This window comes from Eretmochelys imbricata, chromosome 7 (genome assembly GCF_965152235.1).
Source record: "Eretmochelys imbricata isolate rEreImb1 chromosome 7, rEreImb1.hap1, whole genome shotgun sequence".
NCBI lineage: Eukaryota > Metazoa > Chordata > Testudines > Cheloniidae > Eretmochelys > Eretmochelys imbricata.
The window spans coordinates 92,448,158-92,468,515 of record NC_135578.1 but is presented as its reverse complement, the minus strand read 5'-3'; the positions used below and the strand labels follow the sequence as shown (position 1 = coordinate 92,468,515).

Here is a 20,358-nt window from a genome sequence, read left to right as displayed (position 1 = left end):
ACTGATCGGTTAGGAGAAGCAAAAGTAGTCTATCATTGTAAACCAGAGGCTGAGGAACCCACCATCCACCTACTTTCTGCCATAAAGAGTTCTTCCGAAGTTATTATAAGCAAGAAGCATGTTACTGTAAATAACTATGTACACAGGGAAAATGTCTTCTAAAAGGATCTCAATATGATCCTGAAGAACCCTTTGAAGATACACCAAGTTGATTGACCCTATGTATTCCTGAAACAATATAAAGAAGGATCAGCAGACATGCCCAGGTAAGAGAAATTGACAAGAAAGAACATGTCTTTTATTAGAGAGACTTGTCCATTGATCCTTTGCATAGAAAGCATAGCCAGAAGTGAAAAGTAGACAGGCAGGGAAGAACAAGGTTAGGCCAGAAACACTGGAAAGCATAGAAAAAAATTGCTGAAGCACCACTTCACTGAACACCTTCCTATGAAACACTGTACGACGAGATACCCAGAACTCCTTTTGGAAGCAAATGGTTGCTTTATACATTTCCTTGATTGATGTTTAAGATTTCTCTGCCCATGAAAATGAAGCTGATTCAGAGGAGCGTGTCCACAGTCCCTCCAAGGAGAGACCTTTGGCCTGCAATGTTTTACTAACAAAGCATTTGATTCAAGAAGAGACTTTGTCCTGTTTGGATTTTCTGACTCCTATGTTGAAGACTAATAAAAAAGAGAAAAACTTGACCAGCAATACTGCTCTGTTCTCTTAAGATAAATCTTGAGAACAAACCAAAAATCTGAGATATATCAGTTTTCTTTTTGGGGCCATTTTAGATTAGGGTAAAATAACAGGATACTAAGACATGAGATACACTTCTAAGTCTGAAATCCTGGGGGTTACTTTGTTCCCTATGGAATATGCTGTAATGAGTCTCAACTAATATGACTTTTGATAATGATACACTCTGAGGAAGTGTTAGCCATGAGGTAAATCCCACAAGGTAAGTCCATGTAAGAGTCTGGAAGTAGAAGTCTCTGATGAATCCCTCTCATGAGAGCAGAAAGCAGGAATCATTCTTAAATGTCCTTGGTATTACAAGTATAATCAAACTGCCCACTTGTTTCTGATATAGGAAATGTTGCAGAAATCCTGGTGTGCTTTTTGTAATCATTGGCTTTCATAGTTTAGAAAAAGTGAATTCATTCTTGTAGCATCTATTGGAGATGTGTGAAGAGACAGCCTACAATTTCTGAATGGTCTATATTTCTTGGGTCAATTGTCCTCAAGGGATTTTAATCATGACCTTTTTGAGAGCTTCACCAAATGGTCCTCCTCCATGGAAAGGTGTTAAAGGGTTACCAGTTGCTTTGGTGGTTAGCTTTCCATAAACACAGCTATGTTTGTTTCCTGACAATGATGGTTGGGATCAGTGATCCTGTGGAGAATCAAACTGAGCAAATGGTGGCATCTACTATGAAAGAAGAGATGAGAAGTCTTCAAGATGGCCTGCATTATTTTGTGTTTGAAGGCCGTAGCTTTTCAAGGATGGAATTTTCAAAAGCTCTCAGCATTGGCTTACTTCAGCTTCCATTTAGGTCAATGATAAAACTCCCACTGGATTTAATGGGACAAGAGGAGGTCAATGCTGAGCACTTTTGAAAAACCCACCCCAAGTTTCCTGAACTATAATACAGATGCTCCAGCAAAGTAGATGACAGAGACAGAGGGCTGGAAAAATAATACTAAGGCCTGAATTTCCTTGGAATGGTTCTTTGACCTTCCTGTCCAACATAGTGCTTACGAAAGAAATCTTTCTCAATGAAGAAGATTGTTTCCTTTATCATGCCTGTCAAAACACCATCACTCTTGGGCACTGTAGACAGTTCCTTTCTTTGCAGCTTATTCAAAAGTTATTGATCTGCTAGTTTAGGCAATTGCTTTTTCATGGCTGCTCCCATTCTGAGTTTACTGTTCCTTAAGCAATCATTTCAAAGGAAAGTCCATGTGGTAGCAGGAAAATATATGACCACCTAGGCTTTAACTGACTCTTTCTTGCCTTCTTTTGGTGAGGACTCAAGAGCCAAAATAATCCTTTTAGTCATACTTTTAGTCATACTACTGCAGTATTCTATGGGGTAAAAAGTCTTTCTTGGGAGCTTAGTTAAGATTTTAAAGAATAGATTCAGACAGTTGTTCTTTGAGGAAAGAGAGTGAAAGGAAGTGGTTGAGTTGGAGGAGGAATCAAGTAGCACTTCCAAAGCTCCTAAATTTTTCTTGTATTTCTTTAATCTTGGATCTTAAGATCCAATCATGGATCTTATGTCCACGACAGAAAGAGTCTACAGATTCAGAAGGAGAGAGGGGGAGGAATAAGCTCTTTTAGTGCTCATTGCATATACGATCCATTGCTCTCCATTAAATAATTGAATGAGAGACACCTTTGGGAAGACCCTTACCAAATTCTGGCTACTTTCTGAGTGAGGGGGACCTTGTTGAACAGGAACAATGTCAGCCAGCTAGCTATCTTAGCATCTTTTCTCTTTTCTATATTTGTACAGCACCCAACACAAAGGACCCAAATACTAGTTAATATAAATATTTACTAAAAATCATCCCCACATCTTAGAGGTGGGGGGAATCTTATGGAATGGGAGACGCATGGGGAGCTGGGAATAGTGTAGGAAAAGAAGGAGTTACCCCTCTTTTTTTTATCTTAGAGGAGCATGGATGCTCTCATCGCCCTTCATGGTAGAGGATTTACCTACCTGCCTTTTTGAGCTTTGTGAGAGGTGTATCAGTGTGGTTTTGCTACTTCTTGCTGTTCATTTACTTTCTTGCTGCTGTTACTGTCACTGCTGAGACTTGCCTCCCTCACTGAATTTTTTGTGTGCCTCTTCAGGCTCTTCTGTTTTAAGCTATTACTGTTTGCTGAGCCACTTTGGTGGGAATTGGGAAGTAGCTTATCCATCACATTCCCCTCTATCCAGCAGAGATCTATCAACCAAAAGAAGCAGTAATGACCAAGAGTGGAGCAGGGAAAAGAATTCTGTGTCTGGAACACCATTGTTAACCATTGTAAGCCACTTGCTTAAGTATTACCCTGGCAATTGAAGAGCAATTTGCATTGTGGAGAGGCAGCAGAGAGAAGAGATTCTGAAAGCAAAAAGCTGAAAAGAAAAAGAGGGTTTCCAGCTGGAAAATAAAGGTTTTTTGGAAAAGCACAACGGAGCTCCAGAGCCGCGTACCCATTTCCTAAGAAATTTCTAGCAAGAAGTGGGGGAGCGGTCCTCTTGAACCAGTGCCCACCATGACTGAGGATATATCTACATTGTAAAAAACAAAGAAAGGAAAAGAAAAAAAAACCCTGTGTGTTAACTTGGGTTTGCTAACCCATGCTGGCTAACTTGGGTTAAATCAGCAGTGAAGACATGGTTAACCAGGTTTTTATCTTGAGTTAGCAGCTTGAGTTCAAGCCTTAGAAGGAAGCCTGGGGTTGAACATGAACTGCTATGCCGAGTTTGCCATGTCTTTACAACCTGAGTTAGCTAATGCAGAAGTTGGTCCAATCACCCTCCTTGTCTCTCCTACCCAATTTAAGTTTTTTTACAGTGTAGGAATACCGTGAGAGCTCCAGCTATTTCTGATCAGTCACTCAGAGGGGATTTGACTAAGATTTAGATGATCAGCAGATGTGTCTCTTTAAAGGAGAAACTTATAAAGCAAATAAGATGTAACTCAAATAATTTTTCATTCTTGGTCTAAAAACATAATAGATCCTTGTCATGTATTAAAGAAAGATAATATACTAGTACAATAAACCCAGATTTTTCACTAATGTAAATGTGTGCAAATGTTGGTTATAATTACCCTTTCCACTCCTGTAACAGACCATTAATTATTCCTTTTAGGACAGACTTCTGAATATCTTGAGGCTAGGAAGAATGGAAAGAAAAAAAAACAAACAGCATTAGGTTAAAGAGTACACTTCTTTTTTACATTTCATCTAATACAATTGTTGAAGCATGACAGTAGGATAATATTCTTATTTAAAGGATTAGGAATAGTTTTTACTCCACAATAAAACACAACTATTTATTTTGTCTACTTCACAGAAAATATATAACTAAAACAACCCAAACTAATGACAATACAATTAACATTAAGGGGAAATTTATATCCATACTATTCTGCTACCTTCATTGAGAGAAATGCCCAGGTTAGTTCCAACTGGGACTACTCAGGTGCATAAAATTATCCACATGTAAATGTTTATTGCATTTTGCCCTCTGTTCACAATAAAGTAACATTAATAGATCAGTAGAAGAATTAGGGCTTTTACTGTTGAACAAAGAAACCAGGAGGAAATGTAAACTTTTGGTGCCTCTAAAAATTTGACTTTACCACAGTACTGTATTTGTGGTTATCCCTATACTTAAAATGAGGAATATCGCACATACGGACCTACACTGATCTAAATTGAGCAGTGAAGTTTAAGATTCTAATTCCACCCACTCTATGAGAGAAACTGATTTTAAAGTGATCTGTGAGAAACCTTCAATGAAAATTGCATATGTAACATTATTTTACTTACAACTTTCAGATGAATATTTAGTTCAGCTAGTTGAATTTTGAATACTAGGTCTACAGGTAAATTAGATTTGGCAAGATTTATTAAATTGGTTATTAAAATTCTCTCATTTTAGGACATGACAACTAAATATGTATGCAGAACTAATAATATTCAATTTCTTAATGAGTTACTGAATATGTAATAAATGCTACCTTAACTTTCCCCCATTTCCAGTCTTCAGGGTTCCATTTTACTAATTTAGAATTAAAATACCAATTTTCTTATAATGGTAATAGAAAGAATGACCTTATGCTGACTTTAGTACTAGGTTAATTGTATAAGAAAGCTGACCTAATTTTTTCCTCCATGCAAATTACCTTCTCTACAAAAGTTAAATGCCCAAGGTCTGCTGAATACTTCTTGATGATTCTAGCTCTAGTCAACAGAAGCTCTTGTTTAATAGCTTGATTACATTTGTAAAAATTAGGAAGGGCAAATCCCATCAATCTAGTCAGTCTAGAAAAAGTCCAATACATAGTTTTTTTCTTTTCATATATAAACTTAAATCTTTTAGTTTGCAGATCTTTCAAAGCTGTGCATGGTAATACTACTAGCAGAATTTGAAACAGAAAAACAAATCAGGGGAGCAAGTGTGTTTTCACCACAGCTACACTTCCCAATCAAAACGTTATCAGTTTATTACATTTTCCCCAAATCTTTATTTAGATGTGACACCATAGGAGGATTATTAAAGTAATACAAATTATCAAGGCTGGATGCATAGAAAAGAAACAAAATCAGAGACCACCCTCGACAAATCACAGCTAGCTAGGCTCTCTGTCTGGTTATATAAAATATCGTTTAAGTTACCAGAATACCTTATCTTATATTAAGCCCTATTAAATAGGCACAAAACTTTTCCATTGGATGCAAACATGGAAAAAAATATGTTTAATAAAAAGCTACATCATCTAAAAAGTATAACATCCAAACTTAGAGAGATAGATTTAGACTGGGAGTCCGGTGAAAGTGATGAGACAAAGATTGCACCATTGTTTTGAATCAATACATTGGGAAACAATATGTTTTTCTATTGCACAACTAAGTTTAACTTTTGGTATCACTAGTGTCTCTTACATATTATATATTATCTTATGGTTTCTTTTTCTATTATCTTGTTTTCCTGACTACTTGTTAGTATGTAAGAAAAGGTTCTCTCTTTCTACTGTCCAAGTCCCCAATCCTGCAATCTGATTATGAGGTCAGAGCCCTACGCTGTGCCAGGGCTAGGGTCCTTCTAACTTCACTAGAACACTGCACATGTGGACCTTTATACACAATGTACAGCCTGCTTGAAATCAGTGGTGTCCTGCACAATCACAGGAATCTACCTGCAAAAGCCATTTTCACGATCTGAGCCTAAGTAAGAACCTCAGATGTTGTGAGGGAAAAGCCCTCATTACCATTTTTTCTTTCATGCCTCTCAAAAGAGAACAGTTTGGTACCATGCAAACAGATAGCTTAGAAGCAAACTAATGGTTACACAATATCCTTTACTGAACAGTAATATTAAGTTCACTATACCAGATACAAATATTTTTGTTGAGCAAGACACCAAAGGTCACACAAAAACAATAAAATAAAGAATAAAAAATTGACTATATTAATAAGTGGTCAAGAATAGCCTATATTGTACACTTAATTATTAAAGAAAAAATAACTTTCAAATTATTTGGAACCCATCATTTGCACATTTAACTTGCCCATGCATATTCATATGATTGTCACCCTCATTCCATCTTCCCCATTGCTTCCTACACTCATTTCTGTATCTTTTTTCAATCCAGATAAAAAGCTTTTGGGGCAAAGAACCATGCCTTGCTATGATTGTGCAGCATATAGCATGATGGGATCCTGGTCCTTATTGAGGCCTCTAGACTCTGCCAAAATATAAACAATATTATTAACTAAAAGTTGTTCTATCCGTAGAGTGCAGTTTTCAGGATTTTATGGTGATTTCATGTAAGCTTGCACAGTTTTTTCAATTTCAGCAGATTCCTCAGTTCATAATTGTGAATCTTTTAAAACATTTTAAAAACATCTTTTTTACTTACAGTATTTAGTAAGGCATCATAGACAGCATTCACAAATTTAGCATTGATTCCAGAGTCTTCAATGGTACTGAAAGGGAGACTGACATCTTTCTACAAATTCAAATCATAAGCATTTTTTACTCAAGTTATTTCAAATGTCATTTTAAAATTCCCTTAAAAATAAAAGTTTTGGTGTGCTAACATCTGTATCAAGTTTAGAAAAAAGTATGTACAGAGAAAACAAATAAATTGATAATTTTTTGTAACAACAAAAAAGAAACCAGGTCAGATATGATATTGTATCTTTTCAAATTCTAATGCAAGAATACATTATGTTAGCAAAGTTCACCTGGCTCCAATTTATCAAAAGTCTAAAATAATGGGACTACATTAGATGTGTCAGCTGATGGGTGATTTAGTCTACCATTTCTAGTCACTGGTTCAAATTCAAATTCAGCAACAGTCAAGAGCAACAAAATTACTACCACGCAATATCTGTTAGATAACCTGTGTGACACGAATTAATACCCTCAATTCAGATCCCACTGTTTACATGAAATAGCACTGCCACAGGCAGATTCTGAAAAAAATAAGAAGAATTTACATGGAGACTGAAGTACCCACCCATAGATGTGATCCTTTCAGAACTGGACTGAGGCACATTAAGAAAGCAATGCAAGGAAGAAAGCGTTGCCACAAACCATACTGTATTTGATTAGGGAATTGAGGGCTTCAGTCTCCAGGGCTGTCAGATAACTATTTTACCAGCAATGGAATCTAAATCAACAATAGTCTAAAAAGATAGTAAAGCAACTCCATAGTATTAAAGTATTACAAATTTTAACAAAATAATATGTATATAGTTTCATTTACTATAATGCAAAGTTAATCTTTCAGAAATGGGTTGTACAGAGACAGCTTTTATAAAGTCCTTGCATTTTCTTTAATTCTCAGGACACCAATTTTTGAATTTCTTTTGTTTTAAATCCTACAAATGTCCTTGAAACATTGCTTTACTAATACATGAATAATGGACAAATGGTTTACTAAAAACAAATAATAAATGGAACTAGTAAATGAAACAATGAAATACTATAACTACAAAGTGTATGGGTAAGGTAAACAAGATAATACTATGAGTCTAGTCTGTTTAAGAAAACAAAGATAAAAATAAATTTTATGTGATGGATTTATAGCATCCTGAAGATAGAAAGAGCTAAGCAGCATTCTGAATTGTTTTCTACCTTAAATGCAGCATTTAACTCCAGGAAAGAATCAAATGTTGTTAAATAAAAATCATGTACAGCTTTCCAATCTCCTGATGACTTAGCTTTTTCCATATCCTCCCTAGAAAGAAAATTCACAAATAAATATATATCACACAAGTTTATGTACAAATATTAAGCACTTTATGAAATAGACTTTGTACTTCATACTTCACTATTACTCCAGTGTCTTTCATCTCTAAACAGATTTATGAGAAGGGTGAATTTAAGAATTGACGTGTGCAAGTTAATTTCTACTTTAATATTTTACCTGAAAATCTAGAAACACTGACGCTCCAAAAGTATGGAGGCATTTGAAATTGGTTGTGCAAAATATATTTCAGCACTACCTGATCATAATATTTATTAAATCAGTGGATTATATTTCAGTATTTTAAAACAAATTAGTAATAGAATAATGTATTATCAATTCTTATGCAATGTGTAGAAATAATTTAAAATAGTAAGTAACCTCGTAAAACTGTTAATTTAACATTACAGGTACTGATCTTTGCTTCTATTACAAGCTTTAAAATTCCTAAATTTTACATAACATATGTAAGATCACATTCATTGTTGCAACCATAAAATTCAGAGATTCACACCTAGCTAAAAGCTGGGAGTTGGATATGTTATGTGAACATTTTAAACAGCCATAAAGAACTAATGTCTGAAATAATGGAAAACTCTAAATACCTTGAAAATAAAAGTAAAAACATTCAAGCAAAGTCAATCGACAACTTATTTCCATATTAGTAGGGCCAGTGTTCTCCAGCAATGAAAACAGTAATTTCAGATTTTCAAAGCTATATATTTCAGACATTTTTGATATGCTTTATATTAATAAAAAATATACTTATTGACAAACATGAGCAATATGCAATCCTTTACAATAATGGTGCTCAAACTTTTCCAGTCGCACCCCGCACCTTACCAGTAATGGAATCTGTCTGCGCCCACCCCGCATTACTGCATAGCCAAGGCTTCCTCAGCAGCAGAGCTTGGGCAGAAGGCAGAGCTGGGGTAGAACTGGGGATGGGGGAGGAGCTGGGGCTGGAGGTGGAGCTGGTCTGCGGGCGGAGAAGGAATGAGGGCAGAGCAGGACTGGATGAGAACAAAAAGGTGTTGGAGGTGGAGCTGGTCTGGGTGCGGAGTGGGGCTGGAAGCGTGGCGCTCCCTCCCTACCCCCACCATGCACCCCCTGAACAGTCCTCTGAACCCCCTTATGGGGGCGCACACTACACTTTGATAACCACTGCTTTACAAAAATGCCAGGCACTAAGGGCCAGAGCCAGGAAAGCTACGTGCTGGGTGGCAGAGGGAAGGAGCCAGCTGTGTGCAGGGGAGATGAGTGGGGGACAGGTGCTGTGGACATCACCCTGCATGCCCTGCTCACCCTCTGAATGGCAATTCCAAAAATTAAGGGCAATTCCGGAAATGAAAAGTCATTTTGGAAAAAAAAAAAAACAGTAATTGCACCAATTTCCAGAAAACATTGGCCCTACATGTTAGTGATACAAATCACAATTAATTTTTTCCTCTACAACATAAAACATTTTTATATATTCACTCATATGAAATAAACTTGTTTATTTTGATGAAACACACTGTAAATGTGAAAACAGATGTAATATATTCAAAGTGCTTAAAGGATTTAGGAGCATGTTTTGCTGAAAGTCAATGGGGCTTAGATTCCTAAGTCACAGACACTTTTGAAAATTTTAGTCAAAATTTATAAAATGTGTGGTAGATAGGCTTGTCACGTTTCAGTTTTTTGACCACTTGAGTTCTGGCCAAATATTCTCTTTTATCAATTCCTTTGTGATACCTGACTCATTCTGCACTAAGTAAAGAAACACTTGACAAATCAGAACTTTTGCACTCCTACTGAATGTGAGAAATCTCAAACACACACAAAAAGCAACCAACTTATTAAAAGAAGATAAACTCATATGTCAGTAAGAGCAACTGTGAACTTTTCCTTGATAAATAAGATCAGTTAGGTTTGTGTTCTGACAGAGAGAGTAAATATGAAAGTGGAACAAAGCCAAATTGATTTGGCACAGTGATGATATTGTCCTTTTGCTAAATTGTAAGAGGGCAGCAGTATAAAGCTCACCTGTAAGGACTCTGATCTAAGTCCACAGAAATAAAAGGCCTGTTAAGTGCAATGCTTCTCACATAAGGGAACTAGAACGAAGGGGATTTCCCCAGTATGGTTTCAAGCTTACTTACGCTATTTAAAATAGCACTATCATCAACAGAAAGGAGGAAGAAAAAAAATAAAAATGAACTACAAAAAGAGTGAACTGCCGACAACAGTGTCCTTTCACATAATATGAAAAAAATATTTCTACATTTTAAACATCTAAGTGAGAGGTGGCACAGCTCATATTATTAACTATTGTCAAAGGACCAAAAACGTAGGAAGTTACAAATTAAAGGCCTGGTACACAATGTCTTCAGTCAGAGTTGAGGATGCCCAGCTCCTGATTGGATCGGACCCCAAATGAGTGGATGATAAACAGCAAAGCTTCAGAGATGTGGTTTAAATATCGAAAGAGCTTTTGTATCATGAGAATACCCCAGTATATCTTTTCTCTAATTGAAACTAAATATCCACTAAATATCAGTAGTTCTTTCACTCCCCCACCCTCCAAGAAAACAGTAATGGTAGAAAAAATGCATGTGGTACTGAGCTGCTGATGGTGCTATCTTTTAGGTGATGCATAAAACCCAAGCTGAGCAAGGAATCATGACAATTTCCACAGTCACAGAAGTATTAATTCCAACATCCTAGCCAAAATAACTTACAAAATTACATTCTATCTAGCATTCTGTTGTCTTGTACCGATCCCATCACGAGAGGTCAGCCAGAAAATCAATATATTACATACATACATACTTAAATGAAATGGAAAGTCAGTCAATAAAAACCAAAACAGAGTTGTATTGGTTTTAACTGTATACTTACTGGAAGTCTTTCATAGTTTTGGTTCGGATGGGAAGGGAAGATTCTGGAGGGACTGGAGCTTTCGGTTCCGGTGGTAGTGTATCTATAGAGATGCGCTGCTTTTGCCTAACATCAAGGCAAATTGGTGGTAGATCTCTCACTTATTGAAAAATTTTAAAGAAGTGTTAAATGTATTGTAATCATATACATAATTTACAAAGCAAGACTGATTGATTTAGCTTGCAAAACACAAAGGCATATGAACTATGCAAAAGGACTAAAGTTTAAATTGTAATCTGTAAAGAGAACCTAAACATTGTTTTTGTAAACTAGGAACTCGTACATACGTGAAATTGACAGAAAATGCCTTTTCAACCAATATAAAAATTAGCTTAATTTTTTTCCATATTGCTCAAAATTCCATTTTTGACAAATATCAAAATTTAAAATTTCACTGTGGAAAAAACACATTCTCACTATTTTACTTTCCTCCTTCTCCCTTTTTGCAGTGAAAATAAGTAAAAGGAACGAGAGAAAATGGTATTTTCCCTCCCAAACCTTTAAAAAAAATTCATTTAAAAACATTTCAAATTAAGCCAAAAATTTTCATTTCTTTTGAATGTTTTAGTGAAGCTTACTTACTGCCTGACCAGCTTCAATATTTATATTATATTAGGGCTGTCAAGCGATTAAAAAAATTAATTGCACGATTAATCGCACTATTAATAATAGAATACCATTTATTTAAATATTTTGGATGTTTTCTACATTTTCAAATATATTGATTTTAATTACAACACAGAATACAAAGTGTACAGTGCTCACTTTATATTTATTTTTGATTACAAATATCTGCACTGTAAAAAACAAAATAAATAATATTTTTCAATTCACCTAATACAAGTACTGTAGTGAAATCTCTTTATCATGAAAGTTGAACTTTCAAATGTAGAATTATGTACAAAAATAACTGCATTCAAAAATAAAACAGTGTAAAACTTTAGAGCCTACAAGTTTACTCATTCCTACTTCTTGTTGAGCCAATCGCTCAGGTTAACAAGTTTGTTTACATTTGCAGGAGATAATGCTGCCCGCTTCTTGTTTACAATGTCACCTGAAAGTAAGAATAGGCATTTGCATTGCACTGCTGTAGCTGGCGTTGCAAGATATTTGCATGATAAATGCGCTAAAGATTCATATGTCCCTTCATACTTCAATCAACATTCCAGAGGTCATGCATCCATGCTGATGACAGGTTCTGCTCGATAATGATCCAAAGCAGTGTGGCCTGAAGGTTGGTTTTCTTTTTTGGTGGCTCAGATTCTGCAGTTTCTGCATCGGAGTGTTGCTCTTTTAAGACTTCTGAAAGCATGCTCCACACCTAGTCCCTTTCAGATTTTGGAAGGCACTTCAGATTCTTAAACCTAGGGTCGAGTGCTGTAGTTATCTTTAGAAATCTCACATTGGTACCTTCTTTGCATTTTGTCAAATCTGCAGTGAAAGTGTTTTTAAAACAACCAACATGTGCTGGGTCATCATCTGAGACTGCTAGAACATGAAATATATGGCAGAATGTGGGTAAAACTGGAGACATATAATTCTCCCCAAAGGAGTTGAGTCACAAATTTAATTAACACATTTTTTTAATGAGTATCATCAGTACGGAAGTATGTCCTCTGTAACAGTGGCCAAAGCATGCAGGGATATACAAATGTTTAGCATATCTGGCTTGTAAATACCTTGCAATGCCAACTACATATTGCCATGTGAACGCCTGTTCTCACTTTCAGCAGCATTATCTCCCATAAAAGTAAACAAATTTGTTTGTCTGAGCAATTGGCTGAAAAAGAAGTAGGACCGAGTGGACTTGTAGCCTCTAAAGTTTTACATTATTTTGTTTTTGAGTGCAGATATGCAACAAAAAAATTGACATTTGTAAGTTGCACTTAGTACTTTTAAAATAATTTTTAGTGCAAACATTTGTAATAAAAATAATAATATAAAGTGAGCACTGTACACTTTGTCTTCTGTGTTGAAATCAATATACAGTAAAAGCTCTTTTATCCAGCACTTCACCAATTGTAAAGCTCTATAAACTGGCATTTCTGATCTTCAGTGAAATTCCGGTTTATAGGCCAGTTGGTGTGGGTCCAGAGCAGGGACACGGGAGGGGGTGTGGAGTGTGTGCTCTGGGAGGGAATTTGCCTGTGGGAGGAGGCTCGGGGCAGCGGGTGTGGCACAGGAGGGTATTCGGGGATCCGGAGGGCGCTCATACAGTTTGAGTGCAGTAGGGAACTCAAGACAGCAGGTTGGGATGCAGGAGTGGGTGCGGGCTGCCTCCGTCTGCAGGCACCGTCCCCATAGCCAGAGGGAGCTGCGGAGCTAATGCTTGGGGTAGGAAAGCGGCGACCTCTCCTGGCTGCTCTCAGGCAGAGGTGCGGCAGGCTGCCCCTGCTGTACTCCCAAGCATTAGCTCCGCAGCACCCATTGGCTGTGGGGACGGTGCCTGCAGGCGGAGGCAGCCCGCACCCACTCCCGCGCCCCAACCTGCTGTCTTGAGTTCCCTCCCGCACCCAAACTCCCTCCCTCTTAGTTAACTGGCATTTTTCAGTTACCGGCACCCCCCATTCCTCCAACATACTGAATAAAACAGCTCTTACTGTATCTGAAAATGTAGAAAACATCCAAAAAGTATTTATAATAAATTTCAATTGGTATTCTATTATTGTTTAACAGTGTGATTAAACTGTGATTAATTTTTTTGAGTTAATCGCGTGAGTTAAAACTGCGATTAATCGACAGCCCTATATTATATTTTTCACAGCTCTACCACAATTTTTTAGCATAAATCTGGGAACACAATATAGTAAAATTTCATTCTGTGGGCAAATTAGTGATAGAAAGGTGATGGAGGTATCATTTGATTCCTAAAAACCTACAGAATCACAGTTTCAATTGTGCCAACTTCTGTGACATGGTAAGGGGGCTTACTGCTCCCCTGGCACCCAGCTTCAGGTCCTCCGGTTGGTAGAAATTTTGATAATACAGTTGATAATACAGTGCTGTCAGAAATGCTTCCAGTTGGATATCATTCAAGAGCCCTTTCCCCCATCAACACAAAGGCACCAAACATGATAAACCTAGAACAATTATGTAAACATATATTTGAGAAAATGTTTAAAATCAACATTTTTAAAATTATACCTTAACAGAGGGATGCATTGCTTACATAAAAAAAGACACTGATCTTTTGTAATTCTAGTGAAGTTAGCCTTGACATGTAGGACTGAAAACATTTATTTATCAAAGTCACCATCAGTGTCATCTCCGTCTAGGGCACCATTGCTAGACATATTCTCACACTGATCCTTGTCTGAGCTGCACTTGCATATGTCTGTGCAAGGCAGGCTGCTGGCCAAACATTTGCAGGATGGTGAGCATCTGGTCTTTGCACACGAGCATTTGATTAGCTGAAGTACTGATCTGGGACCACATGGTAATTCACACATAACTGGTATGATCAGTTCATTCTCCAAGACCCAACCATGCCCAATAGGGGAGGGCAGTTTTGGATATGGTCGATCATCTCAGCGCCATTCCATTGCTTGATAATTTGCCCTCATGACACCAAGTATAAATAGTACCCCACATCAATGGCAATTTTTCTCAGTTTATCTGCTTCTTAGAAAACATCCATCAACGTAGTTCTGTAAGTGTCGTAATGTTAGTCTTCAAATGGTAAACTTGGTATATATTAATGCCTCCAGTTAATTTATGACATCATCAGTGACTGTCTCATGCATTCCGAGAACCTTCAGAGTGAGGAAAGAGGCTTTGGAAGCTGAATCTAATACCGTCCAGTAAGATAGTTTGATAATAAGATAACAGAAGGGAACTGGTGACCTTTTAGCAGCCCAATTTCCTTTTTGAAATTCCTCCCATGTCAGGGTCAAACTTTTCACACCTCTTATTTCAGCGAGGTAGCAGGCAATCATCCCAGAATAGCTGGTTAAATCTAAAGCAAAAATGAATTTTGCTATGTCTTCCAGTGTGAGATACAAATTCTAATTAGCAGATCGAATAAAGAGCAGCAAAGTCTCAAGCATCTTCATGCATTACTGCACTAGTCCAAAAGTTGGCTTTGTCACCAATTCAAACTCATTAAATTTCATGATCCATTCTGTGATATTGTAGCTCTCCATCATCGACAATAATGGTCACTGAATACGGAATGTACACTGGATGTGTGGAACTCGTCTTGCAAGTCCTGTACCCTTTGAGAAACAACTTAAAATACATCAGTATGCTTTTCAAAGATGACATCTAGTTAGCATTTTTGAAGGGCAACGAGTGTTTGGGTGTGTGATTCTACAGCATATCACAACTTTTTCCCTATAAAAATGTGGTTCACAATGCCAAGTGTTATGTTCAATCAGGTCCTCCGAGGTGATATTCTCCAAAGATTCAGCTACTAGCTGGTATTCTTTGTCTCCCCATTGATGCCTAAAAATGATTGAGACCAAAGAAAAACAAGGATACTGTAACAAATTACTCTGGGATTGTAATTATGTTAAGTAATGTAAGTTATGTAACTATATGCATACCATTTGAAGATGGATTCCAGTTATTTCTGGATGGATGCTGACGTTTTAACCAGTGCCTCATTACAACTCCTTTGGCATAGTAAACAAAGTTCAATACCATTGAACTGCTTCTTTTTTGCTGAAGATGGGAAATCAATCTGAAGTACTTCTTCCATTTGTAGTAATCTGTAACATTAAAAAAATTAATCCAGGTATCATCTTCTGAACATTAACTGATAACATAGTACTTGTCAAGACTCTGGGCAAAGGTAGGCAGGACTAGTGGCAGGAGCTTGAGATTCCGGAACTGAAGCCAGGGGTCAGAGCCAGTATCAGGGTCAAGAGTCAAACTGGAGTCAGAGTCAGGAGTTGAGCCAAGGGTCAGAGACAATCAGAAATCAGGCCAAAGGTCAATACCAGGTACTAGGGTCTCTGTTGCAGTTCCAGGGGTCAATCAGGAATCAGAATCCAAGTCAGAGCTGAGATAAATACGGAGAGTTCAGGAACAGAGAAGCAGGGTAGTCATGACACCTAGCTAAGGATCCACGTTGAACCTCTGTGGATTATGGGTCACAGGGAGTGGGCAGGTAACAGCTGCTGCTGGGTGGCAATGTGGGAATGGTGTAGCCCGAAGTTATTACCTCCACAACCCACTTGTCTGTTGCAACATACCATAAGACCTGCTGGAAATGGCAAAGGCAGTCTCCAAAAGTGGGGAAGTGAGCAAAGGGTTGCAGCTTACAAACTATAGGTGAGGGAGGAATCAAACCCTTGACCAACTCATGAAAATTGCTGTTTCGATGATGACTGGGTACTCAGTGATGAAGGGTGAAATGCTCTTCTCCTTTGGAACCTTTGTCTTTTTCTAGCAGGTTTGGTGGTTTAGCGAAAACTGTAGAACTGAGCTGGGAGCAATCACTGGGCAGTTTAAGACCTGCTAAATCTTCTGTTGTTTCACCTTTGTGCAGCTTGTCTTCATCCATCCTTCCACGAACACAAGTCGACGTCACACCATTCATTTTGTTGTGAGCACATTCGTTCCATTTCTGGCCCAAGACTTTTGTCATGGGATCAGCCCAGAGCGTTTTCGGTCTGCCCAAAGGTTGGTTGTAGTCTCTGAACATCCAGTCACTGATGAGGGTTGTCCACCTATTGTCTTGCCGGCAGACTACACGACCCGCCCATCTCCGCTTTGTGGGGGTGTATATACCCAGACACCTTAGCGTGGCCCTAGAGTCCTTCAGTATATGCAGGGACTTGTCTGTAGTTCCTGAGAAGAGTTTTTGACCATCAAACAGGAGGTTTTCACCAGTATTCTGAACCATTCTCAGAAACCCTGATGACTGGTGCCAAGATGTCCTGTGCATGACAATTGCTGTGGAGATAATCTGCAGCATCTAAGGACACTTGAAGAAAGGTTTTGGCTAATAAGTAAGGCTACGTTTTGGTCACAGCTATTTTAAATAAAAGTCATGGACAGGTCACAAGCAGTAAACAAAAATTCATGACCTGTGACCTGCACTATGTACCCTTGACTAAATCTTGGAGCGGCGAGAGGGCGCTGCCACGGGTGCTCATGGGGGGGCAGCCCAGAGGGTGCCATGGGTACTTGGGGGCAGTCTGGGGGGCACCACGGGTGCTCAGTGGGGAGCAGCCTGTGACCCCTGCTGGTGCGGGGAAGGGGGGTGAAAGGGGTGAGCGGCAGCATGGAGCCTGGGACGCCCGCTGTGGCTGGGGGAGGGGGTTCCAGGGATGACAGGCTCCCTACCCGGCTCCTCGGAAGCGGCAACATGTCCCTCCCTCCGCTCCTAACTCCGTGCGCTGCCCCTGCCCCAAGCCCTGGCTCCGCAGCCTCCATTAGCTGGGAACCAAGACCAATGGGAGCTGTGGGAGCGGTGCCTGTGGGCAGAGGCAGCATGCAGAGCTAGGAGCTGAGGGAGGGACATGTCACCGTTTCTGGGGAGCCCGCAAGGTAAGTGCTGCCCAGAGCCCTCACCCCCTCCCGCATCCCAACCCCCAGCCTTGAGCCCCCTCTCACACCCAAACTCCTGTTGCTGCAGAGGGGTAGGGGACAGCGGCCAGAGACTGCCCAGCAGTGGCTGGTGCAGCTGTCCAGGGGCTGCCCAAGCTGCCTTACTAATAAGTGACCCTCCTTAACGATGACCTGAAATGCTCCTGTAGAAGATATTCAATAAAGGATGCAAACTTCTTGTAATTTGTGTAATCATACTTGTTCATGATCACCTAATAGCTTGCAATCTAAAACTGGAGGGTCATGGATAAATACGCCTTTAGACCTGCTGCTGATGCCGCTCGTTTACAGCATCTATCTGCAGTGAACTAAACTAGCGGTGAGAAAACAAAAATTCTGAGTCCCTTGTAGGAACAGAGTATTTTTTATCCGCCAATTTACAAGTTGGTATGATGGTGGCAGGAGTTTGCTACACATTTTTTTCTGGATCCAGGAGCACTGCATTAATTGGTAGTACAACCTGGGTGGGTGTTGCTGACAGCAAAATGTCCAGGTGCTCATGTTGAGAGTCTTTACCCTCCTCAAGAGGTATGTGGAGGGCATTAGCCACCCTCTTCACAAGGTCCTAGAATTGACAAAAATTGTTGGCCATCAATGGTGCCTCATCTGGAGATGAAATAGGGGATTGAGGGGTAGCCTCCTTGTCCACCCTAACCTCCTATTCCTCTAAGGTCTCTTCATGGTGGTGGCTTAGTATAGGGGACTGCGTGGCCCTAATGTCCCTTTGAAACGGAGATGGAGATCTGGTAAATTTCCGCCGATACATCACCCAAGGATCCCAGTATAGCAACTGGGAAAGCCCATGGAGGAGAAGGGATATTACTCAGGGCTGATTCCACCATTCCTGATATGGATGAGGGTTTTTGTCAAAATATGGGGTCCTGGAATGATGTTGAGGTGAATTCTCCACTGAAAAGGAGGAGTCTGATTGAATGTTTCCTTCAGCATCCTCAATGTTATCCACTGGGAGGGCCCCAACAGAAAAGGGCAGAGAATTCTGCAGTATTGGGAAGCAATGGTAATCTGGAGACTGGGGTCACAGCACTGAGAGTTGTTCGGTCCCTATGAGCAGTGGGGACTCCTGCTTGTCTAACACTGACAAGTCCCTGCTGTAGCAGAATTTCTGAGGTACCAAGTGGGTCAGTACTAAGACAGCACATAAAACTGTTGGTTTGGAGCTTGTAGGCACTGGTGCCAAAGGCTTCAATTTTGTTGATAATGATGGAACCGAGTGTGAAGGTACTGTTGGTAAGGCTGAGGTAGACAGTGCCATTCTGGAGGAATGCATGTCTTGTACCTCCCTGTCCTTCATGGTCAGTACTGGGGCCCTGCTGAAGCTTTGTTTCTCTGAAGTGCTCTGGGCTCTCCCTATTTCACTGGTTCTGGAGGAAGAGTTTGCCACCAAGTTGAAACCAATTTGTACCAAGTTGAAAGGTCAAGGTTTCCAACACCATAGACCTAGTGGGAGATCAGGGCTTCTTGGGAGCTGACTCCTTGTGATGAGAGACAGAACTCTTCTTTTTTGGAGTCTTCCCTGAGTCCTCTGAGTTCTTTCCCTTCCTAGGAGATACCTTAGCTGAAGATAAAGGAGCACTGGATCTGCTCAGACACATATGTTTGAGGGCGGTCTCCTGACCTGACTTGGAGGCGATCAATAGCTGCTTCAATTTGGTCTCCTGATTCTCTTATGTTCTAGATTTGAGAGCCAGGCAAAAATTACATCCCAAGCAATGCATGCACTTGGAGTGGCCATCACTGACCGGGACAGCCTCCCAACTAGAGAGGCAGCATTTGAAACCTGGTGAGCCAGGCATGGCAGATCAATTCCTCAGAAAAAAAGGGGGAGAGGAAAAACTGATATCTTTCAAAGCTATCTAACTATTCCTATACTAATAACAACTAACACTAACTAAATAACAACTGTAAACACACTCAGGTACACATGACGTAGACATGCTAGAGCTCCATCTGAGTCCAAGGTAGTAGAGAAGGAACTGAAGGTGGTTCGCCCATGCAGCCCTATATACCCTCAGCCCATGCAGCCCTATATACGCCATAAGGTTGTACAGAACACATGAGCAGGTTGCATGGATGCTACTAACGGAAAATCTCTAATCAATGGCTCCAGAGGCACATGTGCACCTGAAGCAGAGCACCCACAGGGACACTACTCAAAGAAGAATTTTAGAATGATCATGTGTAATCAAAACTTTCATTTTTGTTCTCTCTAAAAAGATGGCATCTTAGCAACTCCGTGATCTGGCACTCAATCACTGGTTTGTCATTGACTTGGAGAGAAGAATGTCACCTATTGAATCATCAGGACTGCAGCACCAAGGTTCCATTAGTCTACAATAAAGCACAGGACAAAGGGAGGTCATCCTTCTTTAAGAATCCTTCTACTGAATTAAATAGGACGCAGAGGTAATCAAAGTCTACAAATTCAACTCTAACTTCTTTGCAGATCATTTTTACTGTGTCTACTCTACCTTCCAACTTTTAGTCACTATGATGTTAGAACATCTTCTCCAAATAGAAGAAAAAGGGTTTCATTGAGGTCTTTTACTCTAACTCCACATTTTATCTTGATTTTTCAATCTGCCCTGCCTTTGCTAAGCTTAGTTAGATCAAACAAACTATAACACATCATACTTAAAACACATTTCATTGACCCTCTCGCTCTTTTCAAATATCTTGTTTCTCCCTTATTTATACTACTAATTTTTTTCTCTTTTTATTATTAAATTATGTATAAGGATTTTGAGGTATTGTTTGGATGAAAGATGCTATACAAAAAGATGTCATGTACAATAAATGCATGTTAAACCTAAGCTCATCTAAATCTTTTATCTGCAATCCAATAGGTATCCATTTTCACTAAAACTTGTTTGTGAGTTT

The 20,358-nt window shown here is 39.2% G+C and overlaps 1 protein-coding gene across 1 annotated transcript in view; it reads right to left on the bottom strand.

Annotated features, from left to right (window-relative positions):
* The window catches only part of HECTD2 (HECT domain E3 ubiquitin protein ligase 2), a 73,611-nt gene that overhangs the window by 36,153 nt on the left and 17,100 nt on the right, over positions 1-20,358 (bottom strand). Inside the window, exons 3-7 of the mRNA XM_077821395.1 lie at positions 15,450-15,614; positions 10,867-11,005; positions 7,872-7,974; positions 6,649-6,738; positions 3,832-3,896 (exon numbers count right to left, since the gene is read on the bottom strand). Of these exons, the coding sequence (XP_077677521.1) occupies positions 3,832-3,896; positions 6,649-6,738; positions 7,872-7,974; positions 10,867-11,005; positions 15,450-15,614 (562 nt within the window). The remainder of the gene's footprint in view (positions 1-3,831; positions 3,897-6,648; positions 6,739-7,871; positions 7,975-10,866; positions 11,006-15,449; positions 15,615-20,358) is intronic.